Consider the following 13,509-nt stretch of genomic DNA (forward strand, 5'->3'; position numbering starts at 1 on the left):
TTTAAAACTTCAACGTAGTACTCTTTGTTAATTGTTTGATCTGTAGGAGCATATTCGTGATGCACAACGCCCTTATAATCGAAAAAAAATTGATCAGAACGAGAATCACTCCCGCCAGATGTGCCGTCACTTTGGAACCTGTACCACTATAACCTATAACCTATACCACTCTTTTATTTGTGTTTTACCGATACATTCATCTTTAAAGGCCTTTTGCAACATTCCAATATTTTCAACACAACTTTTACCGAGATTAAAGTAAAATTTTATGTATACTCGCTGTTCGTTTCTTTTTGCCATTTTAAGCAATAAATGCATTACGACAAACACAAAAATGTTGTTGTAAACAAGTACACATTGCGCGGAAACTGATTGTAAGGTGTTTTATCGGTATCTCGAGCTACTGACGAGAAAGTTAGGAGTTGCTCGTGACGTTCGTACTCTCTAGTGTGTTCAAATCTCTCTATATATATTTGAATTTAATTTAGAGGGAATGGGGAATGATCGTGTACAACTCAAATGATAACTCGCATGTAAAAATAACTGTGGCTTGAATGAACAGAGATAATTTGAGTACAAATAAGTAGTACTTAGCCGGTATAAAAACCCTAGTCACAAGTAGGGAAAAGCTCTTGAAGTACCACTTTAACACTAAATTCAATACAAAACTTACGAATGACTAAGTTATAAGAGAGCTACTATACAATATCCAGAACACGAGAGCTTTTCGGAGACTCGCTGAGCCTGTACAATATTTGTAAGCGTTGAATGGCTACTCAAATGACGTTCGCTTATCCGTTGGCTTCCTTAGTCGGATGATGACGAGGAAGATGCTGTCCACACACACTCACGGATGCACCGTAGCCCCGACGTCTCAGGCATCCATGAACTACGGTAACTTCTAGGTTGCTGATCTGATGGGCAGGCAAGGAATTTGGGCAATACCTCGGGAGACTTGATCGTTCTTCGCTAACGCAGTTAGCTCTCGTCGTATAACGCAACCGAGCTGATAGTAATTTTCACTTACCCGTGAAGCTGACTCGAACCCTCAAGGAGAGAGCAACCAAGCCTACACACTCGGTCGCGCAGAGAGGACAAACAGCCTCAATATGCCGGAAGGAACTCAACTTGCAATCTTCGAATTCCGTTATAAAGAGAAGTCTCGACTCTTTCCTTTCTTTTGATCCATCATCCAGGGCCAATCATACTTTGGCGATCAAGAAGGCGGTCAAATTAGGTCGGCTACCTGTCCGGAAGGCCAGCAGCCAACCTCTTTTTTTGTATGACGCATTTTTTCAGTACTGCGCGTCGGCTCTAAAGCAATTTAGATTTTCCCCAAACGTGCTAAGAACGAACCTCTGTTTTTAACAACAAGAAAAAACAGTTGTGCCGCAGTATGCATGCGCCAGACAGGAAGCACTATAAATTATCGCGCGCTTCAGTTCAATTGCTTTCGCTAAGCTCCTTACAGTCGTAAAGTAGACTATTAACGCGCCGAGACACATCCTCGCCACGTATACACTCTCCGTTTTTTTTTCTTCATACCGGAGTGTAAATAGCGCGAACATACAGCCCGTCTCATCCTACGGACGAATTACTGACTCCGTAATCACCCCGACCCGCTTGGCCATATCTACTATATCCTAATGCTAGTTCAGATTCAGTAGCGCTAGGAGTAATTCACAATTTCGTCTCATCTTATTATGATCGGTCTTGCTTGCTTTGATTTGGTCTATCTCGCTCGCTCTTATTTAATCTATCTATTTCGCTTTTACTTAGTCTATCTCGTTCACTTTTCGCTTTCTGGAGAGCTCCATAGTCGCATCAGTTGCGCGAGTCTAGTGAGCGTGTGTATGTGTGTATATGACTGGGGAACAAAGATTTTCTCCACGTACTAGCAGCGTGGCATTTAAGATGCCGTAGGTGGTATGCAACGACCTGGCACAGCTGATTGCGGACTGCTGCCTCATCCTCAATTTACTAGTCAAACCAAGTGTGTCAGCTTCCCCTGAGTGTTTGTGGCGGTGCTTGAGTATGTGTAACGCGTTCGCGGTTCTAATTATATGCATTTTGTTTGTGTTTTTCCTATGTTGTTTTTTCAAACCGGCAATACATGGTCGGGAGTATATGCGCGTGCTCCCTCTTTCTTCGGCGTACGCTTTTTTTTTCTTGTAAGCCATCGGATCGCACCCTTTCATTTGTTGCGTCATTTTACACAGCATTACAAGTTATGACCTATTTATCTTTGCACAAAAGGAATTTATATATAAATTTTGTTAATGGTAGAAAGACTTATTACATTATGTAATAAATTTAAATGTATCAGCTCCACAATACTAGATATGTAATGCATATCTTCGCACTCTATCTGATATTCAATAAAAATATTATAATACTTACAAGTTCTTGAAATTTGATTGTAGAATAATCTGTAATTCGAATTTCTTATTCGAATTCAAGAATAATCCGTAAGTTCTCTTACTTTATATATGGGTTATTCTTGGCTATTTCGATTGACTTATAACCCTTAGGTTACGGATTTTTTTTTAATTTGGTACAATTATTGTACACATGAAAGTGAAATTTTTCCCAAATTTTAATGTCGATATATTAACCCTTAGCTGCCACACTTGTCTGGCGGTTACATAGCTGCCAGACCGGGGTAATTTGTACCCCAGTCAAAAACATGTCATTACGAAGAAAGTATTGAATATTTATCGATAAAATTTTTTTTGCATAATCTTTAGTAAGTACTTTAATCGTTTATATAGTTAAATTATCCGATTATAGAAATTAAGTGTCATAAAAAAATTAATTTAACAAAAAAATCGAAAAATTCTTGTTTTTTACGAAAAAAATCATAAAATTTTTATTTTTTTGTGTAAGAAGCTAAAAATTTAGCTGGATACTCCTAAAAAGTGATACTTATATAAAAAAAATAGTCTGATAACGGGTCTTTAAAAAAAGGTATTTATTTTGAGAAATGAAGGTAGGAATTTTGTGAAAAAATCAACTTTCAGAAATGTTGAAATATTCAAGAACTTTTATTAATTAAACGTACATTTTAGAAGTTTTGTCATATAAAAATGTATAAAATATATTAAGGGGGAAGACCACTCTAGAATTTTCATAAAATGTTTTTTTTTTTTTCGCTTAAAAGGTACCTAAGGGTTGTATATATAAGATACACTATCATTTATAAGATGGAAATTTTGTTTAAATGCCAGGTATAAGACTTGGCTCGACGCGCTACAATTTTTACCATTTGGAATGCTTATCGTTACTTGGGTAGTAAAGTATATTACCTGTTTCATCTAAGAGGTCATAGATGGCACAGTAATACTATCAAAAGTAAATAATAATTGTAGTTTAGTCTTTAGGGTCAGGGTAACCGTTGAACGCTATTCGCACGACAGTGGGTTGGGTTATTTCTTATCATTTCGTTAAATTTTGTGGTTTTTTGTCGGTATTTTGTGAGTGTACTAATACAAATTTGCATTATGAGTGACAGTAATGTGAATCGTTGCCGAAAAGGGACAAAAATTAGCAGCGGACATGAAAAAAGACGAAAAGCATCAAGTAAGCGACTGTTGAACCGATTTGAAATGGAGACGCCGGACGAGGCGAATGTTAATACATCTGCAAAAAAATTGAAAGACTCCGGTGATAACTACGATATTGAAGTCGATAATACTATTAGCTACCGCATTATAAACTTTATTAGTTTTCATTGCTATTTCGAATGCCGTTGTGTGTAAACAATGTAAATCAAATGTAACATTTACAGAAAATGGAAAACGTGGCTGAGGCTTTAAAATCGTCATTTCTTGTGCAAACTGTGATAAAAAGGAAGTGCCAAATTGCCCATTTGTTCAAAAAAGCTACGAAATTAATCGCAGAATTATTCTGGCAATGCGGATGCTTGGTATCGGTTTGAATGGAACAATAAAGTTTTGCGCGTTTATGGATTTGCCAAGGCCGATTTTTCAGTCATTTTACGACCAGGTGGTAAAAACAATTTCTATAGCAACAGAAGCCGTTTGTAGAAAAAGTATGAATAATGCAGCTAACATTGAAAAAAAAAGATGAATTGAAAAAGGACCAGAACATGGAATAAGTGTATCTGGTGACGGAACGTGGCGCAAACGCGGATTTTCGTCGTTATTCGGTTTAGTAACTCTAATTGGGTGGTTCAGCGGAAAAGAAATCGATTTCGTAGTAAAATCCAAGTATTGTAGACAGTGTGAATACTGGAAGAAACAATTAAACACTAAAGAATTTGAAGAATGGTATGAAAATCACGCAGATGAGTGCGATGTCAATCATGAGGGATCTGCCGGAAAAATGGAGGTGGACGCAATGATTGAGATGTTTCGTCGTTCAGAAGAATTATATCAAGTTAAATATGCCAATTACATTGGAGATGGCGATTCCAAAACTTTTAAAGGTATTTTAGATTTTGATCCTTATGAAAATTTTGCTGTCACAAAAAAAGAATGCATAGATCATATGCAGAAGCGTATGGGAACCCGTTTACGTAATTTAAAAAAAGCAAGAAAGGGCTTAGGAGGAAAAGGAAAACTAACCGGAAAATTAATCGACGAATTATCGATTTATTACGGCTTGGCGATAAGTCGAAACCACGACTCAATCGAAAACATGCGGAACAACATTTGGGCTACTCTTTATCATAAGATGTCTACAGATGAAAACCCGCAGCATGAACACTGTGAATGAATGCCACCAATACATTGGAAGAATATCACCATAAAACACCACTTTCCGAAGATGTATTCAAAGCCATAAAACCAATATATGAGGAATTAAGCAGTGATGATCTTCTTACTCGATGCATTGGTGGCTACACACAAAATAGCAATGAGTCTTTCAACGCATCAGTGTGGACGATGGCTCCTAAATCAACGTCTAGTGGCAAGACAATTCTGGATATCGTCACACATATTGCTATTTGTGTATACAACGACGGACTGACCCCGATTATGGAAATTATGCAGACATTGGGAATCAAAATTAGACAAAATTGCTACAATTTCTGCAGCGAAGCCGACGAACACCGCGTATCACTGGCTGAAAGGAAACTGACTGACGCAGCAAAATTAGCTAGGCAGGCTGCAAAAGCGACCAGAAAGGAAGAAGACCAAGAGAATACCAATTTGGAAGCCAATTATACGGGGCAGGCATCGCAAATTAAAGGTATATAACAAATTTCTATAACTTTTTACTTAGATAAACTTTAAACACGTTTTTCTCAAAACTACTTTTTTTGACATGGCCGGAAACATAACTCACTCAATTCTTTTCCGATTAACTTGAAATCTTGATAGTATCTTTTAAACAAGATTATCTAGAGAAAGACGTAAGGTTTTTTTTTCTATCTTGCATATTTCTTTTGTTATAAAGTATTTAATACATATTTTTTAAGCGAAAAAAACGACTTTTTTTTCAAATGCCCACCATTCTTACAAAAAGTGATTTTATAAAAAATCCCTACGTCTTTCTCGAGCTTTTAGTATGTAAAATAAAAAAAATCTTGAATTTTTGTTCCAGAGTGAAAATTGGAGGAGAAACTTTTCCGGCCGCAAAGAATTACATTTTATGCGGGCGTTCAGTCGACCATCTGCACAACCGCCATTTTTTTTCTGATCGATAGAAAAAAATTTATATAAATACTTTTATGTACGAGGTGTGTTCAAAAAGTAAGGTGACTTTGTATTTTTAAGAAAAAATATTTATTTATTTATCAATATTTATGTTGTTCCCTTAAAAGTAATCCCCCTCAGATACAATACACTTATGTCAACGGTTTTTCCAATCCTCAAAGCACTTCTCATAAGCACTTTTCGGTATAGCCTTGAGCTCTTCCAGAGATGCAGTCTTTATCTCTTCAATCGTTGCAAATCTCCGTCCTTTCATAGGTCTCTTTAGTTTTGGGAACAAGAAAAAGTCACATGGGGCCACATTCGGTGAATATGGTGGCTGAGGCATGATTGTGGTATTGTTTTTGGCCAAAAAATCTCTCACAAGCAAAGATGAGTGAGCAGGGGCATTATCGTGATGCAGAAGCCATGAATTGTTTTTCCACAATTCTGGGCGTTTTCTTCGTATTGCTTCTCGCAAACGGCGCATAACTTCAAGATAATACTGTTTATTGACCGTACGTCCATATGGTAAGAACTCCTGATGCACCACGCCATGGTAATCGAAGAAAACAGTGAGCAAAACTTTGACATTTGATCGAACTTGGCGTGCTTTTTTCGGTCCTGGCTCATCTGGGCTCTTCCATTGGGACGATTGGACTTTGATTTCGATATCATAACCATATATCCATGATATGACCCTTTTGAGTAAATCTGGGTCGTCGTTGACGTCATTCAACAATTCTTGAGCGATGCTCATGCGACGGTTCTTTTGGTCAAAATTTAGCAATTTCGGAACAAACTTCGCTGACACACGTATCATGCCCAAAACGTTAGAAAAAATTTCATGGCATGAGCCAAGCGATATACCAACATCCTCAGCAACTTCTCTGATAGTGATTCGACGATTTTCCAGAACAATTTTCTTCACTGCTTGAACGTTTTCATCAATTGTTGACGTGCTTGGGCGTCTAGAGCGAGGCTCGTCATTGGCATCTTCCCGGCCATCTTGGAAGCGTTTGTACCACTTGTAAACATTTTTTTTACTCAGAACAGTTTAACCGTATGCCACCGTCATCATTTCAAGTGTTTCGGAGCACTTTATTTTATTTTTTACACAAAATTTGATGCAAATCCTTTGATCCATATTTTTCGATAGCAAGAAATCGCCGAGCACGCAAAACACTTATAACCTTTACGCCTCTCACAACCAAACAAAAAATACTATACACTTCAAACTTGGTACAGATGTTCGAGAAGAGTGTGTCAACAAAAAAAAATAAAAAAATCGATATTCGAAAGTACGTTGCCCGTGAAATTTGAAAAGTCACCTTACTTTTTGAACACACCTCGTATAAACAATAAAGGCCCCTAAGCATAATTTTCATTTCCTTCGTTGTCTTTCGTGAAAAAAATCTTGAAATGACGCTATTTTTCGACGCCCTAGAGTGGTCTTCCCCCTTAAAGATACAATGGAAGACCAAAATTGTCAATAGGAATTGAATTATACTGAATATTAACACAATTTCAGTTCAGGAACCAATTCAGCAGGAAGGCTTTGACGCTCTGCAAAATTGAACATAAAATTATATTTTAAATTGAGGGAATGAAAAGAAACAGAAAGGCAGCGGCACAGCGGGGCGTATAAGAGGTAGATAGGGAGAGGAAGGCAGCTGCATGACCAGTCGGATGGAAAAACGGCAGAGGTAAGAGGGCGAGAGAGAGAGAGAGAGCGAGAGAGAAAAAGAGAGCAAGAGAGGGGGGCAGGTGCAATGGAAAATTTACCTGATGATCTTGTCGGCATCCTTGTGTCCCAAACGAAGCCATTTTTGCCTTTTAGCTTGGTTGTCGGACGCCCACGCTCGCGTTGCTCCGAAAGCCGTTCAGCTAGAGGAACGTTTTCAACGTCGGAATCTGAGTCGGAGCTGTCATTTTCAGAGAAATCTTCATCTGCAGAATCATCTGAATTGCTTGGAGAAGTCCCAGTTCCACTAGTTGCATTGCTACAAGTGGTAGAAATTCGTATGCTCGATGCCATCTTCCTCTAGCAGTTCTTCCCGTATGCGACGCGTTCGCAAATTATATGCCATCTAAATAATTCAAATAAAATATTATATATCCGCAAAAAAAAAATTAAAAACGATTAGAATACCGTTTACTAGCCTTATTTTATACTTTACTGCTAATTTAGAACGAAAAAAACAACCACTCCGAATCACCGAAAAATGACGTTGCTTACACACTGGGGTACACGCGATCCCACTCCACTTTGCTCTACGACCACAGCTAGACTGACACTTTCAAAGTAGCGGCACTAGGCCGAATGGAAGGGGGGGTGTCTTAATGACCTACAGATGTCGCCATAAGTATCGATTTATCGGTTTAAACTATTCAAAATTGAGATAGAAATGGCTGGGGTACCGCTGTATCCCTGTGTGGCAGCCAAGGGTTAATTATATCAAAAATTATTAGATTAAGTATCAAAATATTAATTATTATTAATATTTTGCTTAATAAATGGACCATAAACGCTACGAGGGTTCGGGGAGGTTGACTTCTACTTGACCCGATTCCTCACTAGACACGGATACTTCAGACACTACTTATTTAGACGCAACAGAGTACGACCGCCGAATTGCAAATATTGCAGTCGTGGCAAAAACGACGTACAATACACTTTTTAAGAGTGCCCACGATGGATCACGGACAGACTACAACTGGAAATGTGACGAAAATATTAACGACGAGGATAGCTGGATAGCGGTCACTACCTTTGACGAGATTGTCCTGAGAGGGAAGAAGGTAGTCGAATGTTTGTAATTTGGATGATGTATGAGAAATACCGCGGGTGAATGACGTATAAAAGGCTAAACAGATGAAATGGATGGAAGGAGTAACGAAACTAACAGACGTTTGGACAGAATCCGCAACGGCGAAGTAATGCGATCCCACGGTGCCGGTTGGACAGACGATAGAAATTTCCATCCGGGGAGTATGCTTCTGAATACCCTCAGGGGCATGCTCGACGGATGGCGGATTAGACGGTCCCCGTGGACCACCCAAGCCCCTGCCGCAGATGGGCTGGAGCAATCCAGTTTATCCGCTGCTGAGGCTGACGGGTTTTCGAAACTCGTCACACCGACGGAGGATTCAACATTTGCCTTGGTAGATAAGAGAGTCACCACTGATGGTCTGGTCTAGGCAGATTCCTTGTTTTTTTACCACCAGAAAAACCAAACTAATTAGTGTAGCAAAAAGCGATTGAATTAAATAATTATTTTTGGCTCTGGCCGTACTGTTCGCTACATAGGTATGATGAGTGTAACCTTTTCACATATAATCTCAATACTTTTCATTAACTTTTTGACTATTATATAGCTTTTGATTATAATTGTTATTTACATAGTTATTTATTTAAGGATAAAAGATGTAGAGGCTATACGTGAATAAGTTGCATTTGACTTCTCTATGTAATGAACAGCACGGTCGTAGACCGAAATAGTTTAATACAATCACTTTTAACAATATCCATAATTAGCTTAACTAATTAATAAGTAAATAAAATAGTTAAGATAATTAATAAATAAAAAAAGGTGAGCTATCTTTGTCGTGTCATTTGAGGGCTTTAAGATGGAGGCGCGTGCACACTTTTTGGAATTAGATGAGTAGGCGATGCTGAAATTTTTCTGTAACCTGTTGAGACTAACAAAATTGTCTCTATAAATTCTCTCCTGACTGCATTGTTGGACCTGAACAATTTCTATTAGTCTTTATCTGATATCTAGTCTCTGTGATACTCTAAACCTGTGACTTAAAATTAAATGAGAGAAATCTATATGCATACACAAATTTATATATTTTTATAATTTTATATTTTAATAGATACCTTGACTGAACAAGAAAAAAGATAAATGTATAGATGTAATGTGTAATTACTATTGTTTTTTGCATATAACGAATTAATATTTTTCAATCAATCAATCATTCTCTCTCTCTCGATTAATCTTCGAGAAGTGGAAGGCCGAATAATTAGCTCATTGACCGGTGCTACTTGTTATTGTGCCAATAAACGATCTACTTTTACTTTTGCTACTAGAGACCAGCAGCGAAGAGTATAGAAGATTTTTTACTACCGTACCAAGAAATGATTCTTGAATCTTGAATCAAAATCATTAAATTAAAATTTCTGGCCAAAAATAAATCGATTTATATGTTGCAAAAGTCTAGTTAGTTTTTCTATTGTGTCCAAGTAACTCGTTAAACTTATATTCAGAGTAGAATCAATAAAACGTTCAAACTAAAATATATTTAAAGAAGTTCTTGAAACTGTGAGTGGGACTTCAAGTGTAATAAGAGATCTTTGATGACAGACAAGTAGAATCTCGCGCAGGGCTTGATGAGCTACCGCAGGAATGGTCAGAGCCAATAACGGTAAAACTTCAGACGTCACAGTAATAATAATTTAACTTCCATCTGTGATGTTGACATTTTCTTCTTGTAATTTGATTGAAAAAGAAAGAAAGTGATTCAAATTAAATAGAGAAAAAAATAGTTTCAGTTCTCGTAGTGCTTATAAAAAAAAAGCACACATGCTGCCATGTAAATAACGCTAGTTCACTTAAAGAAATCATTTTTCGAACCACCCTTACAACCATTTAGATTTTATTTTTTTGTTCAATACAATTAATTTTTTAAATTTACTCCATAACATGATCGAAAATAGTCAAAATACTACTAAGATGAAAGTTTTAATGTAATATGGCTTGATAATTCAAGTTAAATTTCATTCATCTATGTTACTTTAAAAGATTCACTGTATATGGCTGATACTCTTCTACAGTGAACTCACAGGACAAAATTTCTTAATGTATGGATGTGCGCGTATACTCATGTACATACGTGTTCATTATTTTACTCGAACAATGTACATTCTATAATTATCGGGAATGAGAAATTGAAGTTCTACTTCTTGTTTTAGACAGTATTCAAAAACAAACGTCGTTAGATGAAAGTGTGCAAATGGATACTCCACCACGAAGCCCTCCAGAACCACCTGCAGATGAAGAAATCCTTAAGTTAGTGCAATCTCCATCTATTTCACTAAAAGATCGAGCGAAAATGACTCCAAAGCAAAAATGGCATGTTGCTTATAATAAAATTATAATACAACTTAATGTAAGTATATTTTTCTAAATAAATTATTTTTTTTAATATCTGTTTTTCACTTTTAATATGAGAATAATTTTATACTTATTAGAAAATGTATGAGTCGATTTTTCGACTAATATAGAGCTATAATTATTTCAAATTTTAGATTAAAAATACTGTGTTGCAGTAAATCAAATTAGATAGAATTTGATAAAAATAAAAATATGATATTTCTTCTTTCTCTAATATTCATTTCAGTCTCATGTCACAGCTACGTCCAGGATTCAGATACGTCTAAAACAAACACAATCTCAGAATTCCTTGTTTAAGATAACTGCGATTTGTCGCTTACACTGCCTGGGATTATTTTTGAAATAAACAAGGAGTGATACTTTCCTATAATATTGCCATTCAGTTCCAGTTCATGGTTGAAATTTAGCATTTAGTTCAAAGAGGAATACCTCAGGTACAGCTTATAGCAGTACCTGATTATTCAGGACGATGAGACTAAATATCCAATCCATAGTAGTATCTATATACTTGAGCAATGGGGTTTGAGGCAGTTCACGAACGAAAAGGAAGGATACAATTTCGCTTCCTCCTCGCAAATTTTTCAAGAAAGGTAAAACATTCTTCAAGTAGGCTTCAGAAATTACTCTTCAATTAATTTTTAGAATATAATCAACAAGTAAATACATACAGTAGAAATTAATTTGAAATTTTAAACTTCATATAAGAGAATCTCATTCGATCCATAAAGTAAATCGGCCAACCCGTTTCTCATTAAGTTCGGAAGATGCATCGTAGCCTTAATCAAATTTAATTTATACTATATGCAATTACTTACCGTTGATTATATTCTAAAAATTGATTTGAAAACTATCTCTGAAGCAAACTCACATGATAGTTTTACCTTTCTTATAAGGTGTATGAAGGAGAAGGGAGATTTCATTCTCGATATAAGAGTTATGAACATTAATATCATGTATTATTTATCTGATTTTTGTGAATCAAAAAATAGCTGGTTAGTTTGAGTAAGTATGTAAGTTATAGATAGCGATGTTATCGATACCCACAGCTCATGATATGCGATTCATGTCAATGATGTTTTCTGCGTATTATACGTAGAGGGTATGCATTACACAACGTATATTACAAAATATGAGACAAAAATCTTGATATAAAAATAAAATATGTAAATATTTTGTTACTTAAATTAGTTTTTCGAAACCGTATTGTTTTTAACCAAGAGGAAGTAGACACTACGGGACGTTATAGGTCATTCACCTGATGCCCAACGCGCGTGAACCTGTGTAGTTTTTCGCAAAATAAATCTGATTGCAAAGGACGTGCCGGCGCCAGGGATATTTCTGAGCCTTACAACGCGCACGTATTCTATCGAACTTATCCTTTCCTGAGTGAAAGATGACATCTTTCCATCACATCTACACCTCGTTCGATTTTTTACAATCGGGGAGAACAAAAGATATAGTTGACAGATAATGATAAAAATCGAAAGACGAATTCTTGAGTAACGGCAGAATGTTATGTGTCCGCCAGAAAACTTTAGAAAAAAAGCAAACCTGCATGCGAACTGCGGTACACGTGCAAATTAACTGCTTTGTGTTTGCCGCCCCTTGTGAAATGAATAAAAGTGTAATAGCGCGTAGCGAATTATCATATGTAACCATGGGTATCAAAAGCGATTTTATATATGGCTAGTGGCTTTAGTGGTGGTTATTTATAATAGACATGCCCGGCCATGTGCAAAACTAATTCCTTTGCGAAAAACGAACCTATCGCAAAATCGACATTATCTTCCCCGAATCACGCAAATGAGCACTTACAAAAGTAAGATGGCTCATTATGCTCCGAGCAGGATACGCTACGGTTTTAGAGAAAAAGAGAAAGAGAAAAACGTATTCCTCCCTGCAGAAAATCGAGCACGACGATCTTGAGCGAGGGAATGGTGGTGCACGTCGCCCTATTGGCAAAAGCGCTGAAAAGAAATACGCTTTCAGGTCTTTATGCCTGAGGTGGATACAGAAACCGAAGGAGAGTAACAAATCCCTTGATATGATCGGCCGAGCACTCAGTTATTTACTTTCCGTGCTCTGGAATGAGTCATCTACCGTTTAGAGCCTCTCCGAACGAGACTAAGTGTAAACATTCTGCGAAAAATTGCCTACATGGCTTTTTGATTTCCTGTGTAAAAGCATTCTAACATTACCATGCAGTTTTTAGTATGTGATAAAGACAAGAAATATCTCTGGAAAACAGTCCGCGATTGAATATAATTGCTGAATGGTTGCCGAATGGTCACCGATGGCCACAGATAGGTCACCGGTGGCTGCTGGATAAATATACTGAGAAAGCGTACCTAAAAGTTGATTTTTCATCAATACATAATGTATAATGCGGTACGTTACAAGGTTTTGTCTGAGAGCGTTGTATTATTTGCAACACCTCAGGAAAGCCATCCCCGTCTCTTGCCGTTCCGTAACCAGCCAGATAATTATGACCTATGCGCGCCCTAATTCGGACACTAATTTTTTTTCATATCCGCCTATCCATACCCGAGAAAACGACGTTATAAGTTGAAGAACGCGATCTGACGGATGATTGAAAAATGGAACGCACGTGGGGAAAAGAGAGTGCACGCACACATACACTTCCGACCACGTGTTGCCGGTTGGAAAAGAAA

At 37.1% G+C, this 13,509-nt stretch overlaps 1 protein-coding gene across 1 annotated transcript in view; it reads left to right on the plus strand.

Annotated features, from left to right (window-relative positions):
• LOC131666951 (putative uncharacterized protein DDB_G0282133) overlaps nucleotides 1-13,509 on the plus strand; it is a 1,302,717-nt gene that overhangs the window by 877,658 nt on the left and 411,550 nt on the right. Inside the window, exon 14 of the mRNA XM_058940077.1 lies at nucleotides 10,636-10,832. Coding sequence (XP_058796060.1) covers nucleotides 10,636-10,832 — 197 coding nt within the window. The remainder of the gene's footprint in view (nucleotides 1-10,635; nucleotides 10,833-13,509) is intronic.

Source organism: Phymastichus coffea, unplaced genomic scaffold (genome assembly GCF_024137745.1).
Source record: "Phymastichus coffea isolate CEN01 unplaced genomic scaffold, Cenicafe_Pcof_1.1 PCOF00004, whole genome shotgun sequence".
Lineage (NCBI taxonomy): Eukaryota > Metazoa > Arthropoda > Insecta > Hymenoptera > Eulophidae > Phymastichus > Phymastichus coffea.